Source organism: Vigna unguiculata, chromosome 10, assembly GCF_037176805.1.
Source record: "Vigna unguiculata cultivar grain cowpea cultivar isolate G323 ecotype 2 chromosome 10, ASM3717680v1, whole genome shotgun sequence".
NCBI lineage: Eukaryota > Viridiplantae > Streptophyta > Magnoliopsida > Fabales > Fabaceae > Vigna > Vigna unguiculata.
The window spans coordinates 51266156-51281229 of NC_140801.1; the positions used below are offsets into that span (position 1 = coordinate 51266156).

Below are 15074 nucleotides of genomic sequence, written 5' to 3' on the forward strand. Positions count from 1 at the left end.
GACAAAAGTAAAAAAGTATAAAAACAATTTTTTTATCTACCTTTTCATGAAACCGACCATCTGCAATTATCAAAACCAGTTGCTGCAGTGGGTTACGTCCAGATGGAAGTCGTGCTTTTACAACAGCAGTATCCAGTTTGTTAGTCAGGTATTTCAATAGGTCAACAACTGGCTCATCAGCAATAGTATTCTCTTGCTCGAATGTCAAATTGGATATCATCTGCTCCTCATCCAAACAAAAAGTTAGACCTAGATTAGACTTAGATCCTCTCAAAAGCATATTCCACACATGCACAATGATTATAATAAAAGAATCAAATTATAAGTCAAGTTGTTATCTTGCTAACCTTAACACCAGCCTCTCCACTGAAGGGTCTGTCAAAGTCGTGCAACAACTTTATGTTTCCTTTTGTTCCAAAACTAGCAACAGCCAAGCTGCCCATTTCCAATTGAGAAACAGCACGACATACAGTAACCAAAGCTTCAATAGCAACATCACCACAGCCATTCTCTGACATACTATGTGAATCATCAACAGCTATAACAACTTGGTAATCACGTTTGTTGGGTCTAGTCCGCCTCAGCCATATTCTGTCCTTACTATAATCACTTGCTATATAAGGAATTACCTGGATTTTTTTAAGATGGTAAGTTAAGAACAGTTATATTGTGAATAAATAAGGTTAAAGTTTCTTCGAATAAGAATAATTCTTCTACCTTTTTCATATTTATTCTTTTTCCAGTTCTATAATCCCCTTGGAGCTTGCTAGCCAGAGTGGGCTCCATTACAAGGCGCAGTTGCTCAGCCAACTCAATAGACAATTTTGTTGTGCTAAGTTCGAATCTACTCCAGAGAGCAGTAGCATTATCTTTCACATGATCAGGTACATCACAAGGTTCTCGGCCTTTACCCAAGTCTTTGTCGTCCAGAGAAAGCTGGCTTAGATCTGTGCTCTCGCTAATGAATGAACTTCTGAAAGAAACCAAATCTTCCAAACGATTCTCAAGATCAATATTTATACTAGCAAGAGGATGCGTTGATCCATCATCCCGCAATGTTTCCATGACTGACGGATTCGCTTGGTCCCTTTTTTCGTTTTTGGCTACTGATGGATTACTTACAGAAATCGTTTCTGAATTTTCCTTTTCAAACTGTAACTTTGAATCTTCTCCAGCATGACATTCTTTATCAGGCTGGTCACCGTCAAAGTTTCTATCTACCTGCTCCAGTGTTGCAGGCCCCAAAGCCTGAGCTGTTCCCTTTTCAAATTCAGAAACATAGCCATACTCATCAGCATTGTCATCTTCCATCTCATCCTGTTTCTCACTGTTATCTCCCTCAACGTCACCAGATACATTAATTCTTTCTTTCTGATATTCAAGTGCATCACCTATACTCCGATGAGGATTAGTATGCTTTTCCTGAATAGAACGCTCACTCTGGGGATTATCATGAGATTTAGGTTTATTTTCACCAAATCCCCCACCATTAGACGAGTCAGACATCTTAAAATCCATCTCAGATATACTTGAAGGCACACCTCCAAACAGAGTAGAGTCAGAGTCATGATGGCTATTAGACAAATTTGACTCTGCTGCAACATTTTCAGAACCAGATGTCTGCCAATCAAATTTGGACTGTAATGCTAATTCAGCAGCAGAGACTTCCTCATTAATCAACTCCGAAGGTTTAGATATATCCTCTTTCGGTTCTGTGGACTGCATGTCTCCATTCTGTTGACCTTGATCATCCATTTCAGAATTCACATCAACTTCAGTATGTGCCTCTTCCATAACTTCGTCAGGGGAGCAAGTCTCTTCTTCCTGCCTCTCTTCCTTTCCATTCTCAGCTACATTATCTTGCTCATCAGGTTCTGCATCTTCCATGAGATCTGCAGATTCATTTAAATCCAAATCCATGTCAGAGGTTTGATCCAACTCATCAGGCTTCAATCCAGTAGGATCTGAATATGCTGCTTCTTTGTCCATTGTCACTTCATCTTCTTTCTCTCCATCACCTACATCATCTGGTATTACAGTTTCATCATCCTGAGCATCACCTTCATCAGAATTACCATCTGCAGGTTCATTAGCTGTAGAGTCATCCTTGGCTCTTAACTCTCTGTTGCCTCCATCTCTATCCTTAACCGAAGGTCCAGATTCATACTTCTCTCGTGTATCATTGGGAGTTTCATTTTCATTCTTATCACAAACTTTCTCACCCACAGCTTCACTGTCTGGTCCAGTGGGTCCCATTTCAGACTCAAGTTCCCCATCCTCATTATCAATATCATCATCTTCTCCAGAGTCTTCACTGAGGCTCAATGCATCAGCCTGAAAATCCTGCTCCATCTCAATCCCTGTATTATTGCTACTTGGCACTTTATCCGAGTCATCTTGTTTTTCATTTTTCTGCAGTATTGACACCGATACATTATATAAATAACAGAACTCTGACAAGAATCTTAAAAATCAGCAAAATATATAAGTAATAGCTTACCTGTTCACTTGTTCCCATCAACTGATCTTCGTCAGCAATCTGATCACTGACATCCTTTAATCCGACACCCTCTCCCATGCCTGTACCACTTGAATCTCCAGTGGTATCAAGAGTTCCATCGTCTTCCTGGTCTTCAGCGGGAGATATTCCAAAACCTTTTGAAAATAAAGAAGCTAAAACATTTGCAATAACATGAGTTGTTACAGATACCTGCAAAATGACATACAACCATCCAACTTAAAATAGAAAATGATATATTGTCTAAATAGAGAATATGTCAACTGATCAACAGAATATCATAGAAATAAAATGAGCTTATATACAGAATGAGGAGAGTATTAAGCCTTACTGATCTGTGCATGGCTAAGAAATTTTTCATGAGTTCATCACCAAAGTTTAGTAATTGATCCATGAACATATGTAGGCTTTTAAAATGGGCTCCAACAGATGAAAAACTGCTGATTTTATCGTCACAACAATTCACTAACATCTCCTACACAGCAAAGGTATTGTCAAACTAATTATACAGCAACAAAGTGTACTAAAAAACATGCAAAGAGAAAAGCTTACCCCAGAAGAAACAACTTTGAAAAGATCCTCACATAATGTGTCCAAGCTAAGATTTGTAACAAATGACTCAAATAGTGATTCCCATGAAACAATTTTTTCCATGGACTCATCAACCATAGGAATATTGCTTGGCAAACATAAACTCTGCAATACAGATGCAAGATGCTGATATGTAGACATAAGGGCTTCATTGAACCTGGCATTAAGCTCCACAGAGTTTCTTTCACAAAATCTATCTCCAGATAGATCTACTTGATCAAAATTTCCCTGTTTTGCTGTTGTAAACTCATCCTCGATTAATTTTGCCTGAAGAAAACATCTTTTAATCCCCAATTTTCAATTTCAAAATACTAGGTTTAACAAGGATAAGTCAAAATACCAAGTACCTTGTCAGTTATTTCTAGAAAATGTTGGATCAGAACTTCTCTAACTGTGCTCCTATCCAAATCTTTCTCCTGCAGTTCAAGAAAATGATCCTTAAAATCCCAAATGGTCTTGAAGTTTTCAGAAACCAGCAGCTCCATTTCCTGAGTAACAATGCAAGGATGCAAGGAAGAAGTCACTGGAGTCACAGCTTTGGACTTCCCAATTAGGTAACAATCCAATGATTCCTGTAATCATGTTTTCATGAATCAGAGAAGAGAATTGGTACTACTGCAAATTCAAAGAAATCTACAACAAAAAACCAACATATGCACCTTTGATTTACAGAACAACGGTAAAAATTCTTCAATGAAAGCAATCATCCGACTGACCAAGGGTCTGGCTCTATTGCATGTGTTTAAATGGCTACTTTCTAATACTCTCAGTAAAAGCAATTCTTCTCGTGATGTAGCATACAGAGTATCAAACAATTGCTGCATGATCAAGAAAAAAGAATTCATACAAATATTTAAAATACAACCAAAATCAGATGTCCAAATAAAATTTTAGTAACAATGCTTACTTTTTGTTGCCACATGCACCTATAAGTAGCATACTGTTTTGGAATAATAGAACAAATATAATTTCTTTCGTTATCAGTGGAGGAGGAAAATGAAAACATTTTCCCCAGAGTAGAAACACGTTCTCTAAAGCATTCCAATTGCTTGTTGAATGCACTGGCAGCAGTTAGTTGCTTTTGTTGTATCTGAATAAGTTGATTGAGGAAAGAACTAGAACTGTCAACCTACAGAAACCAAAGATATTATATGACTCAGAAGTCAAAGAAACATGTGGGCAAATATGAAAAATTCAATTATTAAATAAATAATCCCTGCACAAAAGTAGCAGGGTGGAAGACACTATATAATGCAAAGTAAAAATAAGAAAAAAATAACACGCATATGAAAACCAAATGAATCTTACACTACAAGTAATTTGAACAAGTCATTTCACCTGTTCTAGAGTTATATCTTTGTGCGGATTGAGGCACATCTGCTGCATAAGCAGCACAGACACAACACTCTTGTAGTAATAATCAATGGCAGTTTTCCACTCCATAAGCAAACATTCTTCGGCACTACTCTTACTTTCAACTTCAGGAATTCCTGGGGTTACACACTGTAATCTACTACTTGTTAGGAGTAAATACGATATGTTCCCAGAAAGCTGAAGGAACCACCAAGTTTTATGCTGGTCCTGTATATTAGTTCAAATAAAACAAAGGAAAAATTGAAAATGGGATTTTATTAGATAATTTTATTAAGTAATCTGGACATTCATGAAAATAAACAGCCAAGTTTCATACTGCTGTATAAGCTGACTTGTGTCGAGACAGTCCATTGCTTTCTAGAAGCTTAAGAAGCTCAGACAAAGCTCTTCTCTTCCCTTGACCCTTTTTATCTTCCTTCCAAAGATTACCATAGTCAACTGCTGTGGTATATATATTTTCAATCATATGCCACACAGCTTTCCATCCTTTCAGGTCAAGTGTACGCTGGGAATCACATGGTCTAAATATGCTTTGAATTTCTGCACAGATTACTAAGTTTCAATATTTCTGAACAAGAAAACAAGACAAAAGTACAAGGAACATAAAAAAGAACAGGATAATAAAACAAGGGAGAAGGAGGAACTTTCAACACCTTTCTGATGTAAAGGAATAATATCCAATACTGATGTTTTCTTAAGTAACAAGTTCTGCAAAGCACTGTCTAATTCCCTGCCAAAGTTGTCAAACCACATGAACCTACACCAAGAAAAACACTGTTAAAACAACTCAAATTATAAAAGATTAAGCTATACTGTGTACGCATCCGAATATAACCTGTTTTCACTGAACAATGACAAATCAAAAGAACCATCAACCAAACCCTTGCTCGTAACATCATAAATGGGCTTATGATTATGAAAAGATTGTGTTTTTCCTCCTCTTTGTGCACCTTCTAGGTTAAGGAAAATAGACACGGGTTGTTGCAAGACATCCTTCACCAATAACAAAAGAGAGCAAAATATCAATATCATATTTCAAGAAGCATTTACAAATTTTAGTGAGTACAGACAAGAAAAATCAAGGTGACGGATAGCAAGGCAAAAAAACTAAAAGTTTGCCCAAATAAAAGGCTGGGAATAGAAAAGTTCCAATGAGGAAAATGAATTGCTAGTGTCTACGCCCTTTCAGATACAAAAATATTCTACAACTTTGTATTCATAACACATTAGATGTTAGAAGATCCACCAAAGTCCCATTAGATATTCCAATTTGGTTTCAAGTAGTACAACATTATATTAACACAAGATAATTACAACAAGGAAACAACACACAAGAGACAACAGGAGAAAAGGCCATTGATTTTTGCTAAAAGTGTCTTTCCATGCCTCTGTATATGCAACAAATCGTTCTTTGCAAAGCTGTAGTGTGAATATACTCAAACCATGCTCCCATCACAAAGAACATTATGTGCAGTTCCTCTCAAACCCTTACTATTTCTCAAAGAGAAAAATAACTTGAATTGAAATACATTGAATACCAAAAAGATTATGATGCATGTACCAAGCACGCGCAAAGTAGTTGGAAAAAAATATCTCAGGAATAACAGTATTTAGTATGACAACATATCGACAACTACCAGTACATCACTAAGGTCCATATGTGATCAGCAAGAACATTTAATCCAACCAATCAAGTCTAATTAAGTGTATCACAATGCTCACCTATTTCTAGCGGTATGTGATTTTAAAAATGTGGAAATCAAAAAAACCCTATAAAGAAGCCGATAAAGTATGTGTAGCTTATGAATGTTGTAATCAAATAATTGATGAATGAAATTAACACCATTAAGAAGGATTAGTGAAAAACGGAAAAAAAAAGTTGCACATGTTCAAATTTGCTTTTGCATAATCAAATAGACAGCCTGAAACTTACAGTATATTTTTGTATAAGCTTTCTAAGCTTCTGTCGACTCTTTTTCATGCTTTCAAATGACAAATGACTCTTGCCATCCTCCCACCGACATAGTTTCACTAGTTTATTTAGTTCAATACCAACCTCTTTCCTACTAGCATCAATGTACTTCAATACTCTGCAGTCAGCGCACAATTTGATAGGCATTAAGGCCGAGAAAAAAATAGACAAAAAATGGAAGAAACAGTAAGTAAAAGGAACTTACATGGGTAAGAACTGCACATAAAATCCAAAGATATTGTACAAGAATGTTGACTGCTCCAACTGATAAGAACTGCAGGGTTTAATAATAAGGAAAGGATTTCAGATTAAATTTTAAAATAAGCTAGCATATGTCCTACATTTAATGCTATAGATTCCACCACATCAAAATATGACATGTCAAAAGAACAAAAACAACTATATTTTGTTTGATGGAATTGAAAATATTAAGTGAAATATTCTACTGACTTAGATGACTTTTCTTCCTTTTGTTTTCAAGAAAGAAACAAATTATACCTGGAATTAATTTTCAAAGATGCACTGATATGATTTTGACCAAGGAAAGAAAAAAGAAGCTGAAGACGTTTCTTGAATTCCCCAATGCTGGATGTATGTATGAAGTCCTCAAGACTGCAAAATCCAAAACCATAATTAAAACAAACTCCACAAAAACATGTAAAAAAATCTAAAAGATGAAGCTGCAAACAGAATGAATTTAATCTTGTAACATGCCTTTGGATAATTGATATTTCACAAGAGTTCGGTAGAAGCACAGAGTACAGAGGAAACCACAACTGCAACAAAATCAAGAAACAATGAGTGGTACTCTTACATTGAACAAAAATATTGAGATAAACAAAAAAGAAAATCTATTTCCCAAGTACATACAAGTGACAAACATCCCATAAAGAAAATTAAAAAAAATGCAAGATGTCGATCATTGCTTTCATTAAAGGAGTCATTGGAAGGAAATAAGACAATCAACAACATAATGATGGACTTGGAGTCAATGTCATCAACATGGATCACACATGGAGTGGCAAACCCTACAAACACTGTAGTAGCATAGCAGATAGTTGAATGAACATAATGCAGAAGGTTTAGATACAAGATGAATAATATATTAATTTATTTATACAAATAAAATTATTTATCCAAGTTTAGAGAAATTCACACTGAGAAAAGAAGTAATGGTCTAAACAAACAATCTTCAATCTTAGATCTCAAACAAGATACGAGAATTTTAGTATTTTCACTCCAATCAGAAACCCAAAACTGATGTACATGAGCAGAAATACCAACAGAAAAACACAAAAAAGGTTCAATGACACAAGCGTGACAAAAAAGGAATTTTTCCTAAAAGAGGAGTAACCCCAAATGACGTAATTATATCTACAAATGGTAGCATAAAATCATCACCAGGAATCCACCAACATCAAAACACAACGACCTATTGATAACCGCCTGAGGCCACTTTGGGTATTTTCACTCCAATCAGAGACCAAGAACTGGTATAAGAGCAGAAATAACAACAGAAACACACAAAAAAGGTTCAATAACACAAGTGTGACAAAAAGGGAACTTTCCTAGAAGAGGAGTGACCGCAAAAGATGTAATTATCCACAACGCTAGCATAAATCATCACCCTGAGGCATTGCCAACTAACATGCACAAAAGCAATAAAATTTGAAACAAACAACTTCCAAGACAGTGAAAAAAATTCAGGGGCAAAGGCCCACATAAAAAAAAAAATAAACAGAAACACTGAGCTCTTGACAAAACCCTCAGGTTCATGATTCAAAGAGCATTCCAAGAAAAATCTACAGATAAATATGTTTTAATGAAAATGTCAGGCAACTTTAGTTGATAAAAACATGTAACTTTTTGTTCAATATTAGAAATCATGCTTTTATTGGCTCAATAGACAACTTTGGTGCTAAATGCATATCCTGAATCTTCCAAATTCTACAAGACAATTCCTTCCTGTGCTAGTTTGAGTTAGATAATGTTTTTGACTCATGGGATTTTATAATTGCTTCAAGGTATGTTCGGAGAGAATTTTGAGCTTTAAAAATATAGAGAAAAAGAGCAATCAAACACAATCAAAATCAAGGAGATGGGGGAGTGAAGATTGAGCAACAAGTCAGACACCATATCCTTCCTCTAGTACTTTTGGGTATGTAGTGAAAGATGAACTTGGTTGGATGATGCAGTTATATATTTTTAGTATAATGGTATCCAATCACAACTTATCTTAAACAATAAAGTTATTAACATTTTATAATAAGTACTTTGAAACTAGGGTCAACTATATTAAATTTTTTCTACACTTAAATGTAAATAAAAAAGTTATCATATTACATAGACTTAAATATAAGCAAATCCCAATTAATTTAACCATATTTAATGATATTATTTATCATGACATGTTGGTGTAGACGATCTATTCAGTGAAAAAAACCCGTATTTCATTACCACTGTTTAAAAACCCTTTCGATCAGCAATTGTCGCAACATAGCGAACAGAATTAACATCTGACCAGATGAATTTGGAAACACCCCAAATTTGGAATTACAATAGGATAAAAAATGCTAATACTATTATCTTGAAAACACCCCAAACTTATGTACACACCATCTCCCACAGCTAGATTAAACATAATTTAAAAAAAAAATGTAACGCCAATAGCTGAGTACTGAGTAGTATCACGTAATTATTCAATTCAATAGTTATTTTATATAACAAATTTGATGTTTTCTATGTTGCACAACTAATGCTTTACATACGATATGGAATTAATAAGATTTGATGTTATTTGTGATGCAAATGGATTGAAGCAACACAATAGTTAGGATCTTTAGTTGTTCTTTCTATCATTCTTTATATAACAAAATACTAAAAATGGAAAGCCAAGTCACTTACTTTGGCTGCATTATTCTCATACTGATCCATCACCTCATCAAGCAAAGCAGGCCAAGAATTTAGTTCCATCTTTTGCCATGATGACAACAGATCATTAACAGATTTGAGTTGATCTACAATTCATATAAACACACACAAAAAAATTAGTAATTCCAAAGAATACATTTTCAAATTTATCTCTTAAAAGAAAATACATACTTGAAAGGGGGAACTTTGAACCATTTTCTTGCATCACTTCAGCTTTGTGAAGTAAAAACTGCAACCCTGAAAAAGCCTACAGAGGAGAGAACAGTTAAAACAAAACTGTAAAGTCATGAATAAAAACATGTTCTTTGTATTTTAAGAAGCATGGGTTAACAGTAAAACACTTCTAAGGGCATATAACTAAAAATAAATCCATATTTGATAAGAGAAATGGGAGTACATTCAAAAAATCTTTTAGTAATCATGTTCATTGAAGGAAAATAAAATGACATACACAATTTTGGTACATGATTACTACCTTCGCTAAAGGAGTATCTGATGGGAGAGTCAAGAGCATGTCAATTACATCCAAAATTTTCTGAAGATCATTATGAACTTCCCACTCATTTATATGAGGAAGAATCTGCTGTTGGAGAGGTCCAAGTACTTTCAACATGTGTACCATTTCAGGAGCATTTGAATCCTTCACGAGAAAAAATGTAAAGAAAACACAGTCATGAAAACAGAATGGTAAAAACATAAAAGGCTCCAAAAAATAAAAAGGAGTTACGCACCTTATAGAAATTGTATCTAGTAGCAGATTTGTGAGACAGAAGGTACTTCTTTCTGTAGTCTAAACAGAGATAAAATAAGTGTTCTGGCATGAGTTTAGCATCTAAACTGGGCAAATTTATGGAGTGGACACCTGAGAAAACAAGATAAAGAATGGAAAACACGTGATGTTACTAGCAATGTCCAGTTTAAATCCTTTCATAAAAAAAAAAATGCATTGATGACATTACCTTTGATTAAATCAATGCCCAAAGAATATGAGTTTGTAAAGGAATGCATCCGATCTTCATCAGAAACTTCAAATATTCCAGGCTGAACAAAAAATGAAGTGTATAACCACAGGGAATATAAAAAAAAATTAAAATGTACAACAAATCAGCACTAGTAATGGCTGTTAGCTATGCTTAAAACTTCCCTAAGTCATGGTTGTTAGTGGATAGACCTCGTAACAATAGTGTCATTAATTACAGAAAATAAAACTATTCATGGGCTTTTGTCCAACAGCTTAAGCGTTACGGAAAAATTGATTATCACATACTTTAGAGCTTCTACAAATATGTGATTTAAATTTTGATGCATGTTGCCACCTGTCATCGAGCCCCACAGGGAACTTGCAGGACAGAGCACATTAGATATAAACATATGCATGTGCTTTTTACTTAATAGCTTAATTAGGGCAATTCAATTTATAGAACTACTACATGATGAAACTCTGAATCTCACTTTACCAAAGATACACCGAAAGAGTAAAAAAAATTAGCCTGACCTATTTTAACCAGCTACACAATGAAACACATAATAAACAAGATACATCAACTAGGAAACTTAGCATAAAAAGCTTTAACTTCAAGTCAGAAACCATATTCTAACTTGAATTTATAAAAGACAGAGACCAAAGACTCACGGTCTGAACTAGATCGCTAGACCCAAATATCTGATTGTGAATGAGAACCACATGGCTGAGGATAGACTCTTCCAACTGCTTCCATTCTTCATCCAATGCGAAACATTCCTCAGAGGATACCATCTGATTGAATAAACAATTCATTTGAGACAACCAACACGTACAGGATGCAATCAACAAAACAAATACAACATTGAAATTTCATATAAAGATTACTTTGTCAGCAGAGTTTTCATCAGAAGAAAATTCCTTCCATTCAAAAAATGTCTCAGGGGAAAATGTATTTGCAAGTGGTGGTAATTCAACATCAATAACACTCTCAATTTGAAAAGCTCGAGGTCTAAACTTGTACTGTTGAGCATCAAAATCACTCTTTGACTTTGTGTAAGCTTTTGTACTCAACCAAAGCTTGGCGAACTCATCAAATATCTTGTGCAAGAGCTGAAAATATAGAATGTTTTAAGCAAATATAAATGAATTTGTTAACAGAGAAAACCAAATAACAGAAAATATAGAATATTTTAAGCAAATATAAATGAATTTGTTAACAGAAAAACCAAAATAAAGAAACTGACCGTGTAAGATTTATCATCAATTATTTTAGCATTACCAATACGATGTGCAATTTGAACAAAAATACTCCAATAGATAGCAGCTCTATTTTGCACCACAGATACCTGTTTGTGAAGATTCAGATACAAACCATAAAATAAAAATAATAAAGTCTGAAATTACACAATTCAAAATATTGTTTTAGAATTACAATTTGGAACTTAATTCAACAGTATATATACCATCTTATCACCAGCAACATCACTTGAAAGTGTAACAAGCCTTTCCATCAAATCCATATCTACCAAACAAGAGTCAAAACTGTATGAAGGATGCAAGCCCAACTCAATGTCATGCTTAACAGAAATCAACTTAAATGAAGCAGCCTGAGGGAAGCGCATAAGTGTGTACATCATTTCCTGTCATGCTCATCATGTTAGTTCCCAAACAAATATAAAGAAAATCCCAGCAAAACAAATCTCATGAAATAGCCTACCGTAACCACGTTGATATTTTCCTCCCCAAGTGTATGCAAAATTTTTTTTTCCAGGGTACTTGAGAGAATCAGTGACAATCCGAATTTCATCTCATACACAGCAACCTGAATTGGTTGAATAATGTCACTATATGCAGCATACTCATCCATTAATCGATCAATAAAACATGTAGCTGTTTCCTGCAATTCAAAACCAGAAAGAAGAATGAGAGAAGGGTAATGAGTTCAACAAAAAACATGATTTTGTTATTTCCAGATTAGCCAATGAAAAAGGAGTATCTTTTATTTTGTCTATATTGAAAAGAAAGGATCAAATCATATTTTATTCTGATATTTCTATATTGAACAGAAAGTATCTTCACTTCCAAACAATAAGTAGTTCAAGGGATCAAAGTAATTGGGAGCTGTGAGCTGTGTAGTTTCATACTTTCATACCAATCAGAAAACAATAGATGCTTTATTTAATTCAAAACGAAAGAATGCTAATGCATCACTATACAGGCTGCATGCAGCATTCTTAATACAATTAATAGAAAAAAAATACAAAAAGTAGGCTGTCCAAACCAAAGCCCACTAAAAGAATCTGAAATGTGGGGGAGACCACATCTATCTCCAGAAAATTAAGAGACAATACAAGGAGGTACATCATCTCACCAAGTAAAAATTAAAGTTCTAACACCATAGGGAGCTAAACTATCCATACACCTCAGGAACATTACCAAATACAGGTAACAGTTGAGCATAGTTGTTCCCTAAATTAAAATTTTAGAATGTCAGATAATCTTTAGCACAAATGCGGAGTCAAAGGAAAAGCGTGGTACAATATCTCCAGTCAAAGTATATATTTAGGCATTGAAATTTTAATCCACAATGGTATAATATTTTAATTCATTTGGACTCTTCTAAATTCATGGATGGTCCACAATGTTGTGTCCTAAATCACTCCTATACTGTAAAAAAACAATCTACCTCTAAATGGTAGATCATCCTACCTCCAGTAATCAGCCTACCCTTTATGTGGTTTCATGGCCTTACCAAACCTTCTATAAGTCTTCTATGTGAATGAGCAGACCATCTAAGCAAACTTCTACCATCTGTCGATATAGGTGCCACCCCAAATTTCTCTCTCAATCTATGCCAACGAAAAAGTCATCACCAAATCTATGAAGGACTTATCATCCTATATGTCTGTGTGTGTGAGTGAGTGTGGGTATGTGTACGAATCCTTTGTGATAAACACATAAAGGATTATGTGTTTAGATCATATCTTATAGTAGTTGAATCTCCCCAATGAATCCCTATTGAAAAATCCAACACTTACCTTCTTTTGTGTTCACCCGATCAGTGATATAATTCTTTAAATAAGATGATTGAATAGGGAATACACTCTACATGGTCCACTTTCTTTGACATACCAATGACACGTCACAATCACAATCCCTAGAAGGAACATACATGTTAAACATGCGAGATGCACCTTTCCATCGAAAGGAACAAAGGAATGGTGGATTTTCTGATTGAGTAGTAGCACTATTATAAATCCATTCATGGAAACCCCCAGTGTGCAGAAGGTAGAATTTACAGTCAATGATGGGACAAGAAACGATTAAGTCCAAACTTCCATTGTCCAAAGCAGTTGTGACTTCAATAATGAGATGTCCCTCCCAAAACCCTAGAATTGTTTGCAGATGACACTACAAAGATCAGCAGCCATAGGATTATACACTTTTAATAAAGATACCCATTGTTGCACCTTTTGTCAATCTGTTCATAAATTTTTAAAGAATAAAATATTCTTCAAACCATAACCTATGAAAATGATCCTAAGTACTCAGTAAGAACAAGCTTTAACATAACCTATAGTTAATTTTATACATTATCCTAAACCAGGCAAGAGGACATGAAATATAGATTTCTCTAGATTCAGATACCTAATCTATATGCTACCATGGTCAAGCCATTACAGAAGTTCTCTTAGACTCCCTGGGGCCTAGAAAAAGGTTACTTCACAGGGGTTCTTTTAGTCAGGTAGGAGAGATGAGTAAGATTTGCTTAGTTAACTACCTTCTCTAGGCTGTTCTGTTAATTTCATCTGCCCTTTTTATTAATACATTCTAAAAATTCTTTCAAACTACAATATGCATTTAGCATTAATTAAATTATTCAGAATTTTAAAAAGAACAAAAGCACTCTAAGCATTGCAACATTTACGCCAATGTTATATACAGTGCTTAAATAAGTCATCAAAATGTGTTCCAGTTTTTATTCATAAATAGATGAGCAGTAATACCTGCCAGCTGCAAGCATGGTCAACAATCTGCTGTAATTCCTCAGCAGTGCTCCTACTCAGCAAAGCTTCCAAACCATCAACGAGTTTAAGAAAGTCATCACATTCATTCATTAACTTCTTGTATTTCCATGGTTCAGCACGAAACACAATCTAAGGCAACACAACCGTCATCAGTTTTCATCATTCACTTTAAAGGGTGAGAGCAGCAAAGTAGATAGAGATCAAATGTAAATTACTTTCTAAATTAGAAAATAGAAACAGAAAGAGGGTACAGGGTGTTAATATGCAGTTGAAAAAGATAATGAAATACAGATGGTAAGACCAGCATACACTGCATGGTTTATCAGATCGATGCCACAAAAATTGACTTAGGTGTAGAATATATCAATAGAGTTTTGTAGAACCACAGCCAAAGTTCAACTAAAATCACAACAAAACAAACTGACATGTGAAACTGCCAATAATAAAAGTGTCTAAAGAAACAACCTTTTTTTCCACAAGAAATTTGACTAGAAAACCAAGCTTCCTTTAGAGGGAACCACAATAGGCGATTTCAAATCACCATTTTTTCCACTGTTTTTTTTGTTGCATCACTCATCACTACAGTTTATTTCTTAACAGAATCAGATGCATAAAGTAGTAAGTTTTTAATGCAACCATCAGACTGAAACAGAAAACTAACAACAATGACTTTGCAGCGTTCGACACCCAGTCCAT

The 15074-nt window shown here is 34.7% G+C and overlaps 1 protein-coding gene across 2 annotated transcripts in view; it reads right to left on the reverse strand.

Moving 5' to 3' along the window:
- LOC114166203 (midasin-like protein) overlaps nt 1-15074 on the reverse strand; it is a 45377-nt gene that overhangs the window by 720 nt on the left and 29583 nt on the right. For both annotated transcript variants that reach the window (XM_085668099.1, XM_028050895.2), the window contains exons 47-74: nt 14358-14507; nt 12068-12247; nt 11814-11990; nt 11595-11696; nt 11236-11460; nt 11020-11142; nt 10346-10427; nt 10118-10248; nt 9862-10026; nt 9558-9633; nt 9360-9472; nt 7170-7231; nt 6954-7067; nt 6661-6729; nt 6417-6573; nt 5319-5476; nt 5137-5240; nt 4800-5023; nt 4448-4690; nt 4017-4238; nt 3769-3927; nt 3457-3681; nt 3071-3376; nt 2850-2993; nt 2501-2710; nt 718-2412; nt 348-629; nt 41-220 (exon numbers count right to left, since the gene is read on the reverse strand). In XM_085668099.1, coding sequence (XP_085524225.1) covers nt 41-220; nt 348-629; nt 718-2412; nt 2501-2710; nt 2850-2993; nt 3071-3376; nt 3457-3681; nt 3769-3927; nt 4017-4238; nt 4448-4690; nt 4800-5023; nt 5137-5240; nt 5319-5476; nt 6417-6573; nt 6661-6729; nt 6954-7067; nt 7170-7231; nt 9360-9472; nt 9558-9633; nt 9862-10026; nt 10118-10248; nt 10346-10427; nt 11020-11142; nt 11236-11460; nt 11595-11696; nt 11814-11990; nt 12068-12247; nt 14358-14507 — 6078 coding nt within the window. The remainder of the gene's footprint in view (nt 1-40; nt 221-347; nt 630-717; nt 2413-2500; nt 2711-2849; nt 2994-3070; nt 3377-3456; nt 3682-3768; nt 3928-4016; nt 4239-4447; nt 4691-4799; nt 5024-5136; nt 5241-5318; nt 5477-6416; nt 6574-6660; nt 6730-6953; nt 7068-7169; nt 7232-9359; nt 9473-9557; nt 9634-9861; nt 10027-10117; nt 10249-10345; nt 10428-11019; nt 11143-11235; nt 11461-11594; nt 11697-11813; nt 11991-12067; nt 12248-14357; nt 14508-15074) is intronic.